Below are 18,530 nucleotides of genomic sequence, written 5' to 3'. Positions count from 1 at the left end.
CTCCATCTGCTAGGGATAGGATTTAGGGTGAGTTGCTTGAGCTCTTTGGGCCTCTCTTTGCACATCTGTATAATAGAGGTGGTATTATTGTTTGACTTCCATTTGTGAGGTTTAAATGAGATTTGTTAGTGTTGTATGTTACTCTCTAGTACATGGCCTGCTGTAAACACCCAGGACACCAGGATATGGTCATTGCTGTTTAATTTTCCTCATCCCCAGTCTCAAGGGGAAGCCAGGACAATGAGAACAGCCACTTGCCATCAGGAGTCACAGAAAAAGGGCCCCAGGGTGGGATGGTGGGGAGATAAAAACCATGAGAGAAGTTGGCACAAAGGAGTTATGGGACAAAGGGTCCAACATAGGCAGAAAAGAAAATGTTGCCAGTTGATGGGGAAGAACGAAAGTCAGAGGGCTTAGACACTGAGGGGGACAGAACATCTCCATGTGCACTCTCATCTCTTGTAGTCAGCAACAGGTATCGACGGAGAGGGCCCTACGTCATCTGCACCCCTCAAGGATCTGGAGGTAAGAGGCTCTGGGCGGAGGTGCAGTGACCCCGCAGGCCAGCCCTCCAACCTCCTCCCACAGTGGGGAGTGGGTGCCCCTCTGCCAGCTGAGACAGCCCACACACACCCCAGCCCTAATGATTGTTCTCTCTACCTCTCCCCCACTCCTCCTCCACCTCCTCTTCTCTACATGCACCTCAGAGCCCGTGCCAAGAACTACCAGCAGCCCTGGACTCGAGGTCCGTCAAAATCGGTCAACTGAAGAACACCATCAAATCCTTGGTAAGAGTCCAGTGGGGTCTCCTGACTCCACGCTGCCAATCCCAGGCTCCAGTTTCCCCTTGGGGCCCTAAAGAAAGGGACTGGGGGCCCCTGGTGCCAAGCACTAATATGGACCTGGGGCGCCCAGACCTCACTTGGAGGGACCCCAGAGCACGCAGTGTGGCTGTTCTTTTGCTGCCCTCTTTGCCGACTCTCTCCTCTCCACACACCCCTGCTCGAGTCCTTGCTACACACGCCCTGGGGTTGTGGCCTCTCGGGGGAGTGCGAGCCTGACTGGTTATCAGGGGCCCCGTATTTCTGCCATGACTCAGTCCCTAATTTGCTCTTTGATTCTGGACAAGTCGCCTCTCCTTTCTGGACTCGTGTTTCCAGAGGAGGTAGTGAGTATCAAAGGTGTCTCTTAGCTGTGAGAGTCTGAGATTTAAAGGCCCCCTAGAATGGAAACCTCAGGGCCAAGGGCTCCTGTCTGTCCTTTTCCGTTAGCCTATACCTGCTGTGAAGAACCGTACCTGGCGGTTCGTGCACAGTAAATGTTTATTGAATGAACGCACTTTTCTAAATCACAAGCGGGCAGAAGCGGGGGCCTTTCTCAAACTCCAACTCTAGAGGTTTATGTTCCTGTCCTCTCAAGAGATTCCACATTCAGACTTCGAGTTCTGTGGCTGTGGGCAAAAACCAACAAAGACCCAAATCCTCTGTCCTTGGGAGCTTGAGGAGAGTTGACCAGTTCGTGTTCCCATTGGGTCTGAGAACTTTACCTTTAAAATCCATCCCTGGCCCTTGCCTACTGCTTCCTGGCCTGGGGAATAGAGTTGAGGGAGCCACCCTCAGTCACCTTAATTTGACTCTGCCCACAGAAACAACAGAAGAAACAAGTGGAACATCAGCTGGAAGAAGTAACGTGATTTCTTTATTTGCTCACAACATGACTGCTGGGTTTGGGGGACACTCAGATGTAGAGGCCCCAGTCTCCTCTCCCCCTTCTCCCAGCCTGGGGAAGAAGGCTCACCCCTCAGATTCCACCCCATCCCCACAGGGTTCCTGATAACCTGGTCCCATGGGTGGGCCTGTCCTGGGGCAGTGGTGGTGTTCTGGGGCATGTCTCTTGCTGCCATCTCTGCCTCCCCCGGTAAGAGCTCTGTCTTCCTCTTCCTATAGGAAAAGAAAGCAAACATCGTGAAACAGAAAACTGAAAGGGAGCTAGAGGTGAGTGGAGGGTGTGAAGTTTTCTCCTCTCCTCCGGAGAATGTTTCTTTCCTTCTCTTTCAGCACTTGCTTGGCTTTTCTCCCAAAGGTTCAAATCCAGAGCCTGAACATGCAGACAGGGAAACTAAGTACGGACCTGTATCACATGAAACGTTCTCTCAGATACTTTGAAGGTGGGAATCTGGGCACCCTGTCATCCTTCAACCTGGCACTTTGACAGGTCTTTAGGGGGAGTCCTTTGGGCCCCATCTCAACTCTCTCATTACAGAGGAGTCCAAGGATCTGGTCAGTCACCTGCAATGTTCATTGCAGCATACAGGAGAGACAGGAGAGTTAGAGCAGGTTCTGTCTGCTGTCACCGCCACACAGAAGAAGAAGGCGAAACGGGTGAGTCTGACCACCTGCCCCGTCCCCTGGGAGCCCGGCTTCACAGATGGAGGAGTGAGCCTAAAGGTCCCTTCTGCAGGATGGAGTGTCCTGCCCAGGAGGCAGCATGGCCATGTCTCGCTGCTTTTGTGTGTAGTTGTTAGAGGCAGCCTGGGGCTGAGTCAGCTGCTGTGGGTGAGTTGGGAGGTGCGATGGGGTGTGAGCACTGGATGCAGAGCTTGGAGGCCAAGTGCCTGCCCTGCCCTTACCTGTGGTCTTGGCCAAGTCCTAGGTGGAGTATTGGGTACTTGTTCTGTGAAGGTCCAGAAGAGTACCTTTAGTATGTTACCATTTCTGTAGAGAGAGGAAACATGTGCATGTGTGTGTGTGTGTACATATAAAAACATGTCTGCAACGGTTCATAAAAAAACTCGGGAGAGAACAACAAGGTGGCTGGGAGATACTTCCCTTCTGTACCTTCTGAGTTTTGCACTATGCAAAGGTATCATCATTTCAAAAACTGAGCAAAAGATTATTTTTCCCCTTGCTATCTGTGCTCCCAACCCCAGCAAGAAAAATGGGCTTAGAGAATCAGATAGACCTGGGTGTTCAAATCCCAGCTCTGCCTAAGTGATCTTAGGCAAGCATTTAACATCAAATACTCCATGTTTTTTCATCTACACAATGGAGGGAATCATAGTAACTGTCTCCTATGGTGGTTGTGAGGATTAAATGGGATTGCTAGCATGGCACCTGGTGAAGCACTGCATAAAGGTTCAAACAGTGGTAGTAATAACAGTAGTAACAATAGTAATATTACCTGATCTCTCTGGGTCTCAGTTAGCCAGCTGTAAATTCCATCTTGTTCCCTGTCCCAACTGAGTTCTTTTAAAAACCAGACCATGGGCTTGATCTTTACTGACCAGACCACGGCCTTGATCTTTACTGATCGAGTTGTATATTGAGCCTAGCTCTAGCCCTTTTAAGGGGCACTGTGTGGAATGGCCCAGGCTCCCCAGATTGAAACTTCTCACTCTTCACCATCCAGTCCTGAGCCACTGGAAAGCATATACAGAGTGGAAGTTAGAGCGGTCCATACGGGAGCAGGCACTGCTGAAAGCACAGCTGACACAGTTGAGGTTTTGCAGAGGGAGGGAGGGAAGGAAGATGACCCCAGGTGGCCAGGAGCAGGTGAGGACCAGTGACAGCCCTTCCTAACTTCTGTGCCCATTCTTGCAGATGGAGGAGTCGCTAAAGCAAGCCCAGCTAGAGAGAGATGAATATGCTCAACATCTAGAAGGAGAGAGGGCCGGTGGCAGCAGAGGATGAGGAAAATGTCGCAGGAGGTGAGATCTGATCCTTTAGCCCCCGACCTTAGATGGGTCACTGGATCTTTCTGGGCATCTGTAACATGGAAATAGTACAGCCAGAGGTAGTCATGGGTCTGGGTTTTGTGGAGGTGGGGAGAGAGAGGGAGACGGCAGCCACCAGCCACCAGCCTCTCTCTCCAGGGCCCTTTATCCCTGTGCTTTGGGCAGGTTCGCACCCTGAAGGAGGAGAGGCAGCAAGATATGTGTCGGGTAGAGGAGTTGGAGAGGCGCTTGTCCACACTCAAAAACCAGATGGGTAAGATGGGGCTGGCGTGACCTGGGAGCAGGCCTGGCATCAGAGGGCTGTGGGGGAGCTTAGAATGCCCCAGGGAGGTGGGTGGATGGGAGGGCTTTGAGGCAGAGGGAAAGAGGTCTGTGTCAGGAGACGGCAAGTCTTGTCATCTCCATGAGCCTCAGTGTCCCCATCAGCACAGAGGGCCCGTTGTCAGCCACCCACAGTGCTCTCCATCTGAAAGTGGTTGGAAGACTGGCTACCATCCGGGTGTGAGGAATCATTAGCAGTGAGGCCAAGTTTGGGGAGCCTGAGAGGAGCTGTGCACCAAGAGGAGGGGTTTTTTTGTTGTTGTTGTTTGTTGTTTTGTTTTTGTTTTTGAGAATCCAGAGGCCCTTATTGTCTGCTTCCTTTCTCAGCTGAACCCCTGCCCCCGGAGCCCCCAGCAGTGCCCCCTGAGGAGGAGCTGCAGCACCTGAGGAAGGAACTAGAGCAAGTGTCAGCAGAGCTCCAGGCCCAGGTGGAAAACCATCAGCACGTGAGTCTCCTGAACCAGGCACAAAAGGAGAGGCTTCGGGAGCAGGAGGAGAAGCTTCGGGAGCAGCAGGAGAGGCTTCGGGAGCAGGAGGAGAAGCTTCGGGAGCAGGAGGAGAAGCTTCAGGAGCAGCAGGAGAAGCTTCAGGAGCAGCAGGAGAGGCTTCGAAAGCAGGAGGAGAGGCTTCAGCAGCTGGCCGAGCCACAGAGCGGCATCGAGGAGCTGGTGCGTTGCCCCACCTGGGGAGCCTGCCTTCCTCCCTAGTCCTCCAGGCCTTTGTTTCCCCACTTGTAAAATGGGGCAATGTAGCCCTCATGTGAAATGTTACTTCTAAAGCCACCTGTGAGCCAGAGCCCTGCTCTGGTGGCTGTGGGAGAGAGGGGATGATTTTTCTAACCTGCCTCCACCCTTCCTGGTGCCATGGGAGGCAGACACCAAGTTCTGGGGTCTCCAGCTGCAGTGGGTGGCTGCTGATTGCTTCTCTCTGTCCAGAACAACGAGAACAAGAGCGCACTGCAGGTGGAGCAGCAAGTAGAGGAGCTACAGGAGAAGCTGGGTGAGGTGAGGGAGACAGTAACCTCCACCCCATCCAAGAAGGCCTGGAAGGCGGGCACCAGCCTCTGGGGATGGGAGGTGCCAGGCCAGAAGCAGCTCCAGCCTGGGGGAGGTGACCCCAGCACCCTTCAGGGCAGTCCCGTGACTGTTTCTTGCTTCCTGCCCTCTGACTTTTAGAGGTGGGTAGCCCTGGGCTCCTCCCAGGTCTGGACATCATCATCCCAGCTAGAGGCATGGAGCCCCCCAATTATAGGGGAAGAGACTGGTATAAGAGGTTCCTTATGCCAGGGGTGGTAGCTCATGCCTGTAATCCCAGCACTTTGGGAGGCTGAGGCAGGAGAAATACTTGAGGTCAGGAGTTTGAGAACAGCCTGGCCAACATGGCAAAACCTCATCTCTACTAAAATTACAACAACAAAAAATTAGCCAGGCATGGTGGCACATGCCTGTAATCCCAGCTACTCAGGAGGCTGAGGCATGAGAATCACTTGAGCGTGGGAGGTGGAGGTTGCAGTGAGCTGAGATTGCACCACTGCACTCCAGCCTCGGCCACAGAGTGACACTGTATCCCAAAATAAAACAAAAAGGCTCATTAGATTAAAACTGGATTCCAGCCTCGGTTCCACTGGTCGCCATTCAAGTACTTTGCATCTCTAAGTCTCTGTTTCTTTAATTTCAAAAGGAAGTTAGCATTTTCCTTACAGAGGTGCTGAGGATTAAGTGAGATAATACATGGAAAGCATTAGGCCTGTAGCACACTTAGCAGATGGCGGCTGGCTCCCACTGCTTTTCTACCAGTCTGTGTCCTACAGTTTAAATGGTGAGAAGAGGGTATGAGATTTGAGGCTGACGAAGGAGGCATGTTGTTCTAGGAAAGGGAGCCAGTCACCTAGGCCTGGAGCAAGGGGCGAGGGTCCTGGGCAGGCGACAGAGCCCCACAGTGCCCTCACTACCCTACTGATGGGCCCAGAAGTTGGAAGCCAGCAGCCACATGCCCTCACACCCAGGGTCTTCCTGCAGGTGGAGTTGAAGAGCCAAGACGCTCAGAGTCTGCAGCAGCAGCCAGACCGTTACCTGGGTCACCTGCAGCAGTCCTTGGCCATCTATCAGCAGCAGGTGGCCGCCTATCATCAGCTGACCTCTGAGAAGGAGGCGCTGCACAGGCAGTTACTGCAGCAGACCCAGCTAATGAACCAGCTGCAGCAGCAGGAATCTTGGGGCAAAGCGATGGCCAAGATGGCCCGCCAAAAGTTACAGGAGATCCAGGGGAGGGAGCTGCTGAGGATGGGGCCGTGAGGGGAACGACCTGGCAAACTCCGTGCCTTTTCACTCCTTCCTGGCCCCTTAGGAGCACCTGGAGGCTGCCAGCCAGCAGAATCAGCAGCTGCAGGACCAACTGAACCTCATGGTTCTCCCTGGGGAAGGTACAGGAGACCGCTCAGAGGAAGAGGAAAGAGCCCCAGGAGGAAGGGGGGTACTGTGAGCAGCGTAGGATTGAGGAGTTGGAAGAGACCTTTAGAACAGCTGGTCATTATGCCGACTGGGTGCCTGCACTAAGTTCGGCATCAATATGGTGACCTCCTGGGAGCGGGGGGCCACCACGTTGCCTAAGGATGGCTGAACTGGCCCGGGTCAGAAAGGGAGCAGGTCAGAACTCCCACACCGACTGGTAGTGGGACTGTGCCTGGGGAGTATAGCAAGATCTTGGGTCTTAAACATAAAAATAAAGAACAGCAGCTCATTCCTCTCTGGGGAGGGGCTGGCTCAGGGTTACCCAGTGAGGGTGGAGGCAGAGTTGGGTCCACAGTACCTGCCTTGTTGGGTTGTCTGAGGAGCCCTCTGGCCACCCCCCACAGGAGATGGAGGAGGACATCTGGACAGTGAGGAGGAGGAGGGACCTCGGCCCATGCCGAGCGTCCCAGAGGACATGGAGAGCTGGGAGGCCATGGTGAGCCTGACTGCCCCTGCACCCATTTTGCCACCTTCCTCTGTGGTCCCTGCAAGACCCCTTTATTCTCTTAGTTTCCCTGCCTTCTGATTTCTCTGCACCCTCACCCCTTCCAGGAGCCAGGGGTCAGACCCCATTTCCTCTGTGACCAACAGGTGCACACTCTGAGGCCCCAAGGGAAGGGGCTGCGCTCCACCTCTCTGCCCCATTTGTTCTGCATCTGCCCCTATACGAATGCTCACCTCTTGCCCTCAGGTGCCATTTTTCAACTCCGCTGGAGCCAGTGCCCAGGAGGAGCAGGCACAGTTACGGGAGCAGGAGACAGAGCAGAGGGTGTGCTGCCAGCGCCTGGCTCACACGGTGCCCTCGGCCGAGGAGGAGCTGGAGGCAGCCGTCCCAGCCCCAGGGACTGGGGGTGAGTCTGTGATTGGGGAGACCCAGCGGGGCCTGTGGGAAGTCATGGAGAAGCTGGAGGTGAGTGAGTGTGGCATGGGCCAAGAAGGGCAGGGGTGGGACAGGCCGCTACCGAGATGTGACCCCATTATTTTGGCTCCAGAGCGGCCTTATGGACCTCCTGGAGGAGCAGACAGACCTGAGAGAGCGTGTGGAGAAACTACAAGTTCAATTCATCCAGTACTGGAGAGAAAGATGCCATCAGTGAGTGGGAGGTCAGGGCATGGCAGGGGGAGCTGCAGGGCCCTCAGAGGGGCCCCAGCGTCTGAGCCCTGTCTTCCCACAGGAAAATTCGTCACCTTATAAATGAACCAGGAGGCAATGTCAAAGATGCAGCGCGGGGAGGACATCATCAGGCTGGCCCAGGACTGGGAGGAGATGAAGGTAGCGTGTGCAACATCTCTGCGGGGGTGGGGATGCGGTGGGGTGGGCATGAGGGTGGGTGCCGGCAGCGGCGTGACAGCTGAGCACCCCTCCCTCCAGGTAAAGCTGCTGGCGCTTCAGGAGATGCTGTTGGGGCTTGCAGTGACTACAGTGAGGGGCACAGCAAACTCCTGGCCTCTTCCCAGAACCCTGCTGATGAGCCTGGTCCAGGAGCCCCAGTCCCCCAGGAGCTTGGGGCTGCCCACAAGCATGGTGGTGAGTAGAGCCCTCAGGCGGGGTGGGCAGGCAGGGGGTGCTGGCGCTGCACTCAGATCCCCGCCTCCAACTCTCCAAAGATATTCATGAGATGAGCCTCACCAACAGCGAGGAGCCAGCGCAAGGAGAGGACACGGAGGTTCTCCCCACAACAACCCTACTGCACAGCCCATCGTGCAGGAGCACCAGGAGAACCAGGAGCACCCAGGCTTCGGCAGCAAACGCCCTGTGCCATTCTTTTGCTGGGCTTGGCTGCTGAGAAGGAGATAAACATCACCATCATCAAAGAGCCAGTCAAGACATTTTAAAAATAGAGTTATGGGGTGAATCTCCTACACAATCCATTTCCTTCCTTTGAATGTTAGAGCCACTCATGATTATTTGTGTTTCTAATTTATAGTTTAAGTTTGTTTGTAAAAAGTTAAAAGAGAGTGGGTCTCTGTGGGTTTCACTGAGGTTCACTCTGGCATCCTTTAGCATTTTTCTTTTTAATTTCATAATTGTAGGTCATTAGCATGCATATCAAGTTTGCCGTTACATGGTGGGAGTTCAAACACACAAAGACCCACTGTTTGCACAAAACTGTTCTCGCTGGTTTGGAATAGGCTGCCATGCTTTTTTAATGTTGTTGCAGCATGTATATTCATTATAGAATTCAGATAAAATTTGCTTATGTTCGGCTGGGCGCGGTGGCTCATGCCTGTAATCCCAGCACTTTGGGAGGCCGAGACGGGCGGATCACAAGGTCAGGAGATCGAGACCATGGTGAAACCCCGTCTCTACTAAAAATACAAAAAAAAAAAAGCCGGGCACGGTGGCGGGCGCCTGTACTCCCAGCTACTCAGGAGGCTGAGGCAGGAGAATGGCGTGAACCCGGGAGGCGGAGCTTGCAGTGAGCCAAGATCGCGCCACTGCACTCCAGCCTGGGCCACAGAGCGAGACTCCATCTCAAAAAAAAAAAAAAAAAAAAAAAAATTTGCTTATGTTCTGCTATTATGTTTGATCTTAATCACAGTGAGCCCTTCATTAGCTCAATATGTGGTTTACCTCCAAGTGTGCACTGTTGATTACTTTGTAATATGCCACTATGAGTACTGACATTACAGTTGTTTAAAGGCCGAGAACTGGAAACAGCCTTTCCCCCATTTTCTGTGTACTGGTGATGGGAGTAATAACGTTCGGGGGGAGCTTTTTAAATCTCGCAGAAGAGGACAGTGGCCTGCTCCGGCAGCTATGTGCGGGACAGCGTGTGTTTCCTTGGTTCCAGTGCCAGGAATGAGCGCTGGACTATGGTAGTTCCCTTAGGATTTGTGTGCACTCTGGGCTCATGAAGATACTGCATCAGGAGCTGCAGCAGTTGTACTCTTCCGATGACCTAAAAAGGGATTATTTCTGAGGAATGAAAGGTTTGCATCATTGACTGTGGATGTGGAAAACCTTTCCTAGCTTAGAGCATTGGTATCTATAATATATTTTAAAGTCGGAGTTCATGTTACCTGTTTTAATTACATGACTACATACATGTCCCAGTTCACAGAAGGGTGCTGGCTGGCATTCTTCTTAATGTATTTAGTAAAGATCATAAGAAATCCTTTATGAGTTTAAATGTCCCAGGAACACATATACAGGCTGTAGTCAAGAATAAGTTAAAGTGAAGGAAAGCCGTGTGACACCTGACATTCCTCTCTGTTCACGGAGCTTCTTTGAGGCTTGAAGATTGATTTTACCATCTAGACCTCTCTGGCTAATACCTATTCTTCAAATACCTTGGTTACTCTGACATAGGAATTTACTTCTTTCCTTGAATGGAAAACACTTTCAAAAATAATAACATTATTATAAACGAATATATGTGAGAGTATTTAGTTGAAACAAAAAGAGTTTTAGTAGACAGTATCATACTATCTTTGAAAATCAAGGGGAAGTTTATGCAACTGAAAATGTTTACAAACTGCAGTGCAATCTACTCTTTGTGAATGTCAGTGTAGTATCAGGAAACGAATCTATACAATCACAGAGTTATATTTCCTCACAAACTTCTTTACAAAGAGTGAAATATGTTTTTCTACCTCTCAGTTTCAGTTAGGGATATATTTTGTGCAATATTTATGTGATTGTGCCTATGCACGATGAATGAATGAATTTCAGTCACACATTGCCTAAATCATAACTTGATGATGATTGGAAAGAATCAACAGTTAAAACTTCATGAAGTTCTAATGTCTGTGTCCAAAACACATCACAGTATTAGGATGTAGGGAGATATGTACATGTGCTCCCTGCGGTGGGGATTTCTAGTTACTAGACCATCTCCATTTTTAGCATTTGGCATCCTCATGATACTTTTATAAATATGACGTTAACAGGAGAGCAACAAGACAATTTTACTGATGGAATAATAGATTTGCCTGCATTCACTGAAAGACTGCAAATATCGGGTCCTTGTGACTTCAACTGACTCTTCCAAATTGTATGAATGTAGCAATACTTTAGATAAACCCAGTTTCAGAATGATAAAAAATGTTAGACCCAATAATGTGGCTAATTAACAGGGTCCAATTTCTAGCCCATGATTTAAAATGGACTCACAGTCCTGTTCTTGCCTTTTATTTTCTGAACTTGTCGCTTTTGCATTCTCTGAGTTCAGTTTAAAGACAGTTACTTTAAGTTCATTTTAAAACATTGGGCTAGAAATCGGGCCACTGTTAATTAGCCACATTATTTGGTCTAAGGTTTTTCTTTGTCACTCTGAAACTGGGTTTACCTAATACATGGATAAATTATTTCAAAGGTACTTTTATCGTTGCAGTCACTTCACTTTTACCCTGATAAACATCAGTGACTGGGAATGACCTTCAGATAGTGTTTAGCATCTGTGACCAATCTGACCATACTGTGTTCATCAGGTGCCGATGGATTAAATCACACGCTGGCATATTTCAGCTGAATGTCAGTCTGGAAAATAAATTTACTGTATTAACTGAAATTCCACTCTTTGTGTAGGTGTTTGTCATATATTTAAGAAAAAGCTAAAAATAATGGAAATCATATGACAATAACTTAAGTCTTTCTTCAGAGTGCACGCAGTCTTTTGCGATACCTCATTCAGCCAAGTATTTGTGCTCTTCCTCATTCAGTATCAGGCAGCTTTCAATTTGCTTAGAAGGCAACATTGGAAGGTTAGAGTTCATCAGAAACATAGAATGTTAAAATGTGAGTTCCACTGACTAAATATGAATTTCTGTAGGAAGAATCAAAACACCTATTTAAATATTGCAATATATAGTAATCATTTTAAAAGTATTTGATTAAACCTGATACGTTTTCCAGAAATGAAAAAAAATCAGCTCTAAAACCAAAGCTGATTTTTAGAAAATTCGAAAACATAAACCAGCCCTATCTGTAATATAATTTCTCTAAAATATGAATACTGTAGCTTAAAAGAAACAGTGGGACGGAAAAGTAGAGAAAGAAATGCCAATTCTGGTCCAAAGCTTTATTTGCCAAGTTTTCTTAGAATGAATTTTACCAATTTATGAATTCTTGTAAACAAAATGTATAATGGAAATACTGAAAGACTTTTGCCTAAAGTGGCATTATGGACTGCTGGTGTGATGCTACTGTAATGTAATAAATTTTTAAATTGTTGCAAAGTGCTGTGTTTGCCTTAAAATTTTCTTTTGTGTGTCTTGAAAACTAGTATTGAAGGTATTGACAGTGTGCAAATGCTGGGCATGCTTGACATGAGATAATCGGTTCATTTTTACAAAATTGCAATATAACTATGCAAGTGTTTATTAAAAAAACAAAAGAAAGTTACAGGATTAAAAAAAATTATGGGGTGAAAGTTATGGGATTAAAAAATGTAAAAAAGGGCCGGGCGTGGTGGCTCAAGCCTGTAATCCCAGCACTTTGGCAAAAAAGTAGAAAAAAGTTTTATGAAAAATTACCAAAAAAAGTTATGAAAAAGAAGTTACAGGATTTTTTTAAAAGTCATGGGATAGGCCGGGCGCGGTGGCTCAAGCCTGTAATCCCAGCACTTTAGGAGGCCGAGACGGGTGGATCACAAGGTCAGGAGATCGAGACCATCCTGGCTAACACGGTGAAACCCCGTCTCTACTAAAAAATACAAAAAACTAGCCGGGCGAGGTGGCGGGCGCCTGTAGTCTCAGCTACTCGGAGGCTGAGGCAGGAGAATGGCATAAACTCGGGAGGCGGAGCTTGCAGTGAGCTGAGATCCGGCCACTGCACTCCAGCCTGGGCGACACAGCGAGACTCCGTCTAAAAAAAAAAAAAAAAAAAAAAACCCAAGTTCAGAGTGCTGTTTAGCTGTGGGGAGGGAAGATGATGGCTAGGGCTGGGATGAGACTGGGAATTGGGACTGGAGACTCAGCTCCAGGTGATGGCTATTTGAGTTCCTTCTAGGTTGTTGATTCCCCCAACAGTGCAATAACAGATGCTCTGCAGCAAACACAAATCTAATGTAGGACAGCTCTTTTTCTTGACAGCAGCTGAAGTCCCCTCCCCGCCCCATCCCATCCCTCATGCACAGTTTCCCCTGGCCCTGATCCTGCGTCAGGCTGCAAGCGTTGTGCTTCTGTGGAAGGTGGATGTTTCCCCTCCTGGGAGGAAACTGGCTCGCAGCCGAGATCTGGGCCAAGTTTAGGACAAGCCGTTGGGATCACAACTTCTCAGCAAGGCCAAACGACTTTTTTTGTATGTGTCCTCTTTCTACAGTGTAGAAAAAGCTCCCCAGGTGGAAGGAGCAACCGTTTGAGATCAAGGAGACCTGATATTACCTGGCTGTGTGATATTAAGCAAATCTCTCTCCTCTCTGAACCTCCGTTTCCCTATATATATATATATCGTGAGGAGGTTGGTATGTAGGAAATGTAAATCCCTCTCTAGTCCCAACAGCTGAATCATGATTGGTTTAAAATAGTGCTTCTCAATCCTAGTAATTACTAGAATAATCTGGGGGTTTTTTTGTTTTTTGTTTTTTTTAAATAGTGACACCTGGGCCTATTCTTGGTAATTCTTATTTAGTTAATCCAGAATAGGGTCCAGGCATCCATATCTTTGTAAAGCTCTTCATGGCTGGTATGGTGGATCACACCTGTAATCCAAGCACTTTGGGAGGATGAGGTGGCAGGATTGTTTGAGACCAGGAGTTCAAGACCAGCCTGGGCAACATAGTGAGACTTGATACCTATTTTTTAAAAAGTAAAAATTAGCCACGTGTAGTGGTGCATGCCTATAGTCCCAGCAACTCAGGAGGCTGAGGTGCTAGGATGGCTTGAGCCCAGAAGTTTGAGGATGCAGTGAGCTATGACTGTACCACTGCACTCCAGCCTGGATGACAGAGTGAGACCCTGTCCCTGAGAGAAAAATTAAAAATAAGATAAAAGCTTCTCTGGTGATTGTAATGTACAGCTAGGGCTGAGGGCTACTGGTCTAGGACAATCAAGGCTCTCAATAGCCTTTGCCTGAAACTCTTTTTCCCAGCCTCCTTTGCACCTGGGAGTAGTCATGTGATGTACTTCTGACCAATGCATGCAAGGACCGCTCCTGGGGGCTGCTGGGAAGTTTTCTGCTACCTGACAATGAGGTAGAGGTGGAAGGTGCTCTTTCCAGCATTGACTTCTTGCCCCTTCATCCTGTCTTGAGCATGGTTGAGCACAGGGACATTGCCTTTGGAGCTACGGCAGCTGTCTTGGGATGAGCCTGAGAATGTAAAGCCAACACACCGAGGATGACAGAGTAAAAACACAGGTAAGTCTTGGGCGCTTGATGAAGATGCTCACTGCTGCTTTCCTCTCAGAATCACCTACCTCCTGGCCTCTTTGTATGTGAGATAATGAAGTAAATTTATGCCAATCATTTGGCATAAATAAATCAACTTTCTTTTTTTTTTTTTCTTTGAGTCGGAGGCTGGAGTGCAGTCGCTTGATCTGGGCTCACTGCAAGCTCCGCCTCCCGGGTTCACGCCATTCTCCGGCCTCAGCCTCCGGAGTAGCTGGGACTACAGACACCTGCCACCACGCCCGGCTAATTTTTTGTTTTTTTAGTAGAGACGGGATTTCACCGTGTTAACCAGAATGGTCTCCATCTCCTGACCTCGTGATCCGCCCGCCTTGGCTCCCCAAAGTGCTGGGATTACAGGCGTGAGCCACCGCGCCCGGCCACTCATAGGGAATTTCTACTTTGCATTCTGGTTTTTTATTTTTATTTTTTACTTTTTATTTTAATCAGACAAAGCCTAGAAGAACATGTGTATCTGGATCTGTATATTTCAACAGGTAGTTAAAATGGGAGAAGACTAGTTTTAATTCTAGACCTTTTAACTTCTTAATGATAGAGTTCAATTCATCTCGGGGAATTAATTTCTGAGGGATTCTTTAGGGGTCTCTGCATCTAACAGTGGACCGACAGGTGTTCTCCAAACAATTCGGACTAATTAGCGTTTTGTTGACTGTGTTGAATAGGGAGCACTGGAAAAAACACTTAATGGCCGTATAAGTGATTATTTCACCCTTGGAATTTTCTTTGCCAGCAGAGATAACATGCACTGTGGAGAAGCATGAAAAAGGGAAAATGGCTTTCTTCCATGATGATTGAGTTAACCTCTTGTAAGGAAGACAATATGTCAAATTGTGCATGATTCAGACTAGAATCCCACCTATAGCAGCTACCATATACTGAGAATCTGTTTTAAATCCTTTACATGATTTACCTGGTAGCCTCAGAAAAATCTTACAACATACACCTATATTTAGTCATAAGAAAACTGCCATTTAAGAGGATGATTAACTTATCCAAAGTCACAGAAATAGTCAAGTCCAACCCTTGGCTATCTTATTGCAAAGCACTTTGCTTTTCCATGACAACTTGCTGCCTCTGCATTTATCCTGTATTTTCTAAGGACATTTTATTTATTGAAGATTTTATTTATGAAAATGGAATATCCTAGTGAATTGTATGGTCATTAATTTTCTTATTTCTAACTTTATGAAAAATCCTACCTTTACATTTCTTTTTATGAATCAATACAATTTTGAGAATCTGCTATGTGCCAATCAGTGTCCAGGCAGGCCCTAATAAAACAGGGTAATTAAAACAGGCCCTGATCTCAAATAAAGGAATAATTGGCAGCATATTTTTATGTAAAATTTTTAACCTATTTCTGATTATTTATACAAATAAGCTATATCTCTTGAGTTTGCTACAGTTATGGAAAGTTAATTGACTTAGTGGATTATTAATAAACATAGGGTCTAATAAATTACTTCTGATCTTGAAATTTTGAGAGAATAATAAGGAAAATAATATCACAGATTGCAGAAATCTCAGTATTAAAATTTGTCAAGAAGATTTGGTGATATCAAAAACAGAAGATTTTATAAAATTATCCTGAAATTATATCAGCGTTGTTGATGATTTAAATTCATATTTGTTCATAGTATGTTACACAGATATTCTCCTCAAAACAAATTGGTAGTAACAAGTATTACATACAATTTGACAACCTTTATCTTTATTTTTAACTTTTAAAATAAATCACAGATTGCATTGCAGCGCTAGCGTAACATTGAAGATACATAACTTACTATTAAGGTTGCAATATTTTATTGTAAAAAGTCAATTTACATCAAGAACGTATTTTTTAATTTTTGCTTTGTAGATAAGAGTAATGGAGATATTAAACCAGTGCATATGACTTGCAAAGCTGTTTCCTCTTTGGTCTAGATATTTCACACAAGAGCACATGTCCTCTGTACCTGATGATCAATGACCTTTTGTTTTTTTTTTCTCTTTTAGACAAATATATCAGTTAAAAATGCAATTCAGTTTAGAAAAACTGTTTTCGGCTGGGCGCGGTGGCTCAAGCCTGTAATCTCAGCACTTTGGGAGGCCGAGACGGGCGGATCACGAGGTCAGAAGATCGAGACCATCCTGGCTAACATGGTGAAACCCCGTCTCTACTAAAAAATACAAAAAAACTAGCCGGGCGAGGTGGCGGGTGCCTGTAGTCCCAGCTACTCCGGAGGCTGAGGCAGGAGAATGGCGTAAACCCGGGAGGCGGAGCTTGCAGTGAGCTGAGATCCGGCCACTGCACTCCAGCCTGGGCGGCAGAGCGTGACTCCGTCTCAAAAAAAAAAAAGAAAAACTGTTTTCATGTATAGTGCTCAATCTTAAGACATAGTAACATAGTAGCATATCAAAAGCTAATAATCTGATTTTAATAATTAAATTCCATCTTAATAGAAATTTGTATTTAAAATGCTTTAGGGGAAAAAGGAAGAGAGACTACGTTTTAAAATATGTCAAGTAGCACCTATACCAGCTTGCCTTTGGAAATTACACTACTCTGAAGATAGTTATATGAAATATCTCTACTAATTATGCCATAATATTTTGTCATATATTCACTTTTCTAAATCTCTGAAAAGCCAAAAAGCAACTTTTGGAAGCTCAAAAATTATAATAAAATGTGGTTTCTGCTGAATTATACACAAAAGGCTGACATTATGGCCAGGCAGTCAAACCCGACTGACATGACAAGATAGCTATAAATAAACAACAGTCTCTCAAAGTATTTAGAATAGGCCACATTGATTTCATCATAATGCAGAAATTTCTAGAACAATACCTTCATTTCAGCTTTCCTTTCTCAGAAGCTCAAATTAGAAATATATGCTTTATTCACAATCAAGGTTTTATTAGGAATATAAAGTATAGATATTGACAACATAAATCCAAAAGAATTTATGTAAGAGACTAATATTTTTGTTCCATCTCCCAATTAATGAAGTATATATCAAGTATATATCAGTATACTTTTCTATGACAGATTAAAAGTAAGGCAAAGTGACACTTTACCTTTTCTCATCAATACAGTATTTTAATTTTAAAATTGTTATGAGGATTTCATATAGTTAGTTCAATGAATCAAATAATGACTTATGATTTTGAAAAAGAAATTCCAGCCACACACTTTGTTCCTCACTTCCCCACTTAACATCTTTAATACTTCTCCTTTCCTCAGAGCCTAAGATAGGGTTATTATAATTTTTAAATTAAGTCAGTGGTCAAAGTTTACATTTTCGTAACTATGTAAATACTGCTCACTGCTGAGCCATATAGTCTATCACTTTTTCTTCTGCAAATTTGTGTTTTGCTATTTATTTTGAACTTTTTACAATTTATATCTTTCTTGTGAGATATATAATCATTATTTTTTCTAAATATTTAAAAAAACTTCCAAATCTATCAATATCATCAAAATGGTCATTAAATACAAAGCTAAACTTTGTTACTTTACCTGGTTACCTCTCTTGGAGCTAACATCATCCTGAGACCCTGCTTGGTTATTTTTCAATGATGAGTTCCCAAGTTCTTTCTCTTCTTTTAGTTCTCTCTCTCTCTCTCTCTCTCTCTCTCTCTCTCCCTGTATACATAGTCTCTAGTCAGTTCCCAAGAAATGATAATTAAAAAAAAATGGATGCTTTTTATCTCTAACATGTCTTTATCTTATTCCATCTTTAGTAGATAAATGGGTATAGATTTCTAATTTAAGATCGTTTTCTTCAGGGTTTTTGAAGTTATTTCTCTACTGAGTGGACATATGAAAATCCCTGGAAACCAAATTCTCACATGCTTTCCTTTTGGGATATGTTTAGTATTTCCTAGTATTTCTTGTAACTTTTTTTCTTAGTTTTATTAAAAATCTTAGGACTATTAAGTGTGTAAAGGACCTCTTGAATGTATCCTCAAAGATCTACATTTTTACAAATGTTCATGTGAATTTACCTTATCGTCCCATTGCATTTGTGGAATTTCAAAATATTACAATAGTTTTTTTTTCTTTCTAATTATATATAATTATATATATATATAAAAGTGTATCTATCTATCTATATATATATATACTTTTTTTTTTTGAAATGGTGCCTCGCTCTGTCACCCAGGCTGGAATGCAGTGGCGCGATCTCGGCTCACTGCAATCTCTGCCTCCCAGGTTCATGCCATTCTCCTGCCTCAGCCTCCCTAGTAGCTGGGACCACAGGCGCCCACCACCACACCTGACTTTTTTTTTTTTTTTTTTCTATTTTTAGTAGAGACTGGGTTTCACCATGTTAGCCAGGATGGTCTCGATCTCCTGACCTTGTGATCCACCCACCTAGGCCTCCCAAAGTGCTGGGATTACAGGCATGAGCCACTGCGCCCAGCCATATTTTTGTTTTATGTAAGTATTGGTTTCATTCAACACTTTTGGAGAAATTTCTGAGTATACAGTTGGCCTGTGAACAACACGGGTCTGCTTGTACACAGATTTGTTTTCAACAAAGGTTATACCGAGTGTGCTGGCCTCTCCTTCCCCTTCCATCTTCTCCACCTCTTACTCCTCTGCCACCCCTAACATAGCAAGACCAATCCG

At 45.8% G+C, this 18,530-nt stretch overlaps 1 protein-coding gene and 2 pseudogenes across 3 annotated transcripts; all 3 read left to right on the top strand.

Moving 5' to 3' along the window:
• Positions 1-707: 707 nt before the first annotated feature.
• On the top strand, positions 708-8,727 carry LOC117090259 (annotated as a pseudogene). Its single transcript, XR_004439946.1, has 17 exons — positions 708-788; positions 1,646-1,684; positions 1,947-1,994; positions 2,083-2,167; positions 2,263-2,381; positions 3,409-3,498; positions 3,604-3,706; positions 3,899-3,986; positions 4,382-4,722; positions 4,990-5,058; positions 6,401-6,476; positions 6,909-7,000; positions 7,256-7,474; positions 7,557-7,657; positions 7,740-7,837; positions 7,937-8,092; positions 8,173-8,727. The product of XR_004439946.1 is annotated as a putative golgin subfamily A member 8D (transcript).
• Positions 5,642-6,391, top strand: LOC117090264 (golgin subfamily A member 2-like). The gene has a single exon (XM_033222382.1). It carries the CDS (start codon positions 6,013-6,015, stop codon positions 6,346-6,348), a length of 336 nt encoding a protein of 111 aa, XP_033078273.1. The 5' UTR covers positions 5,642-6,012; the 3' UTR covers positions 6,349-6,391.
• Positions 8,728-12,548: 3,821 nt separating the features above from the next.
• Positions 12,549-18,263, top strand: LOC117090266 (annotated as a pseudogene). Its single transcript, XR_004439947.1, has 3 exons — positions 12,549-12,666; positions 15,152-15,191; positions 18,049-18,263. The product of XR_004439947.1 is annotated as an uncharacterized protein C9orf85-like (transcript).
• The last annotated feature ends 267 nt before the right edge of the window (positions 18,264-18,530 follow it).

Source organism: Trachypithecus francoisi, unplaced genomic scaffold (genome assembly GCF_009764315.1).
Source record: "Trachypithecus francoisi isolate TF-2019V2 unplaced genomic scaffold, Tfra_2.0 Contig00986, whole genome shotgun sequence".
NCBI classification, from domain to species: domain Eukaryota; kingdom Metazoa; phylum Chordata; class Mammalia; order Primates; family Cercopithecidae; genus Trachypithecus; species Trachypithecus francoisi.
The sequence above is the reverse complement of the archived record's forward strand: the minus strand, read 5'-3'. Positions and strand labels throughout refer to the sequence as shown.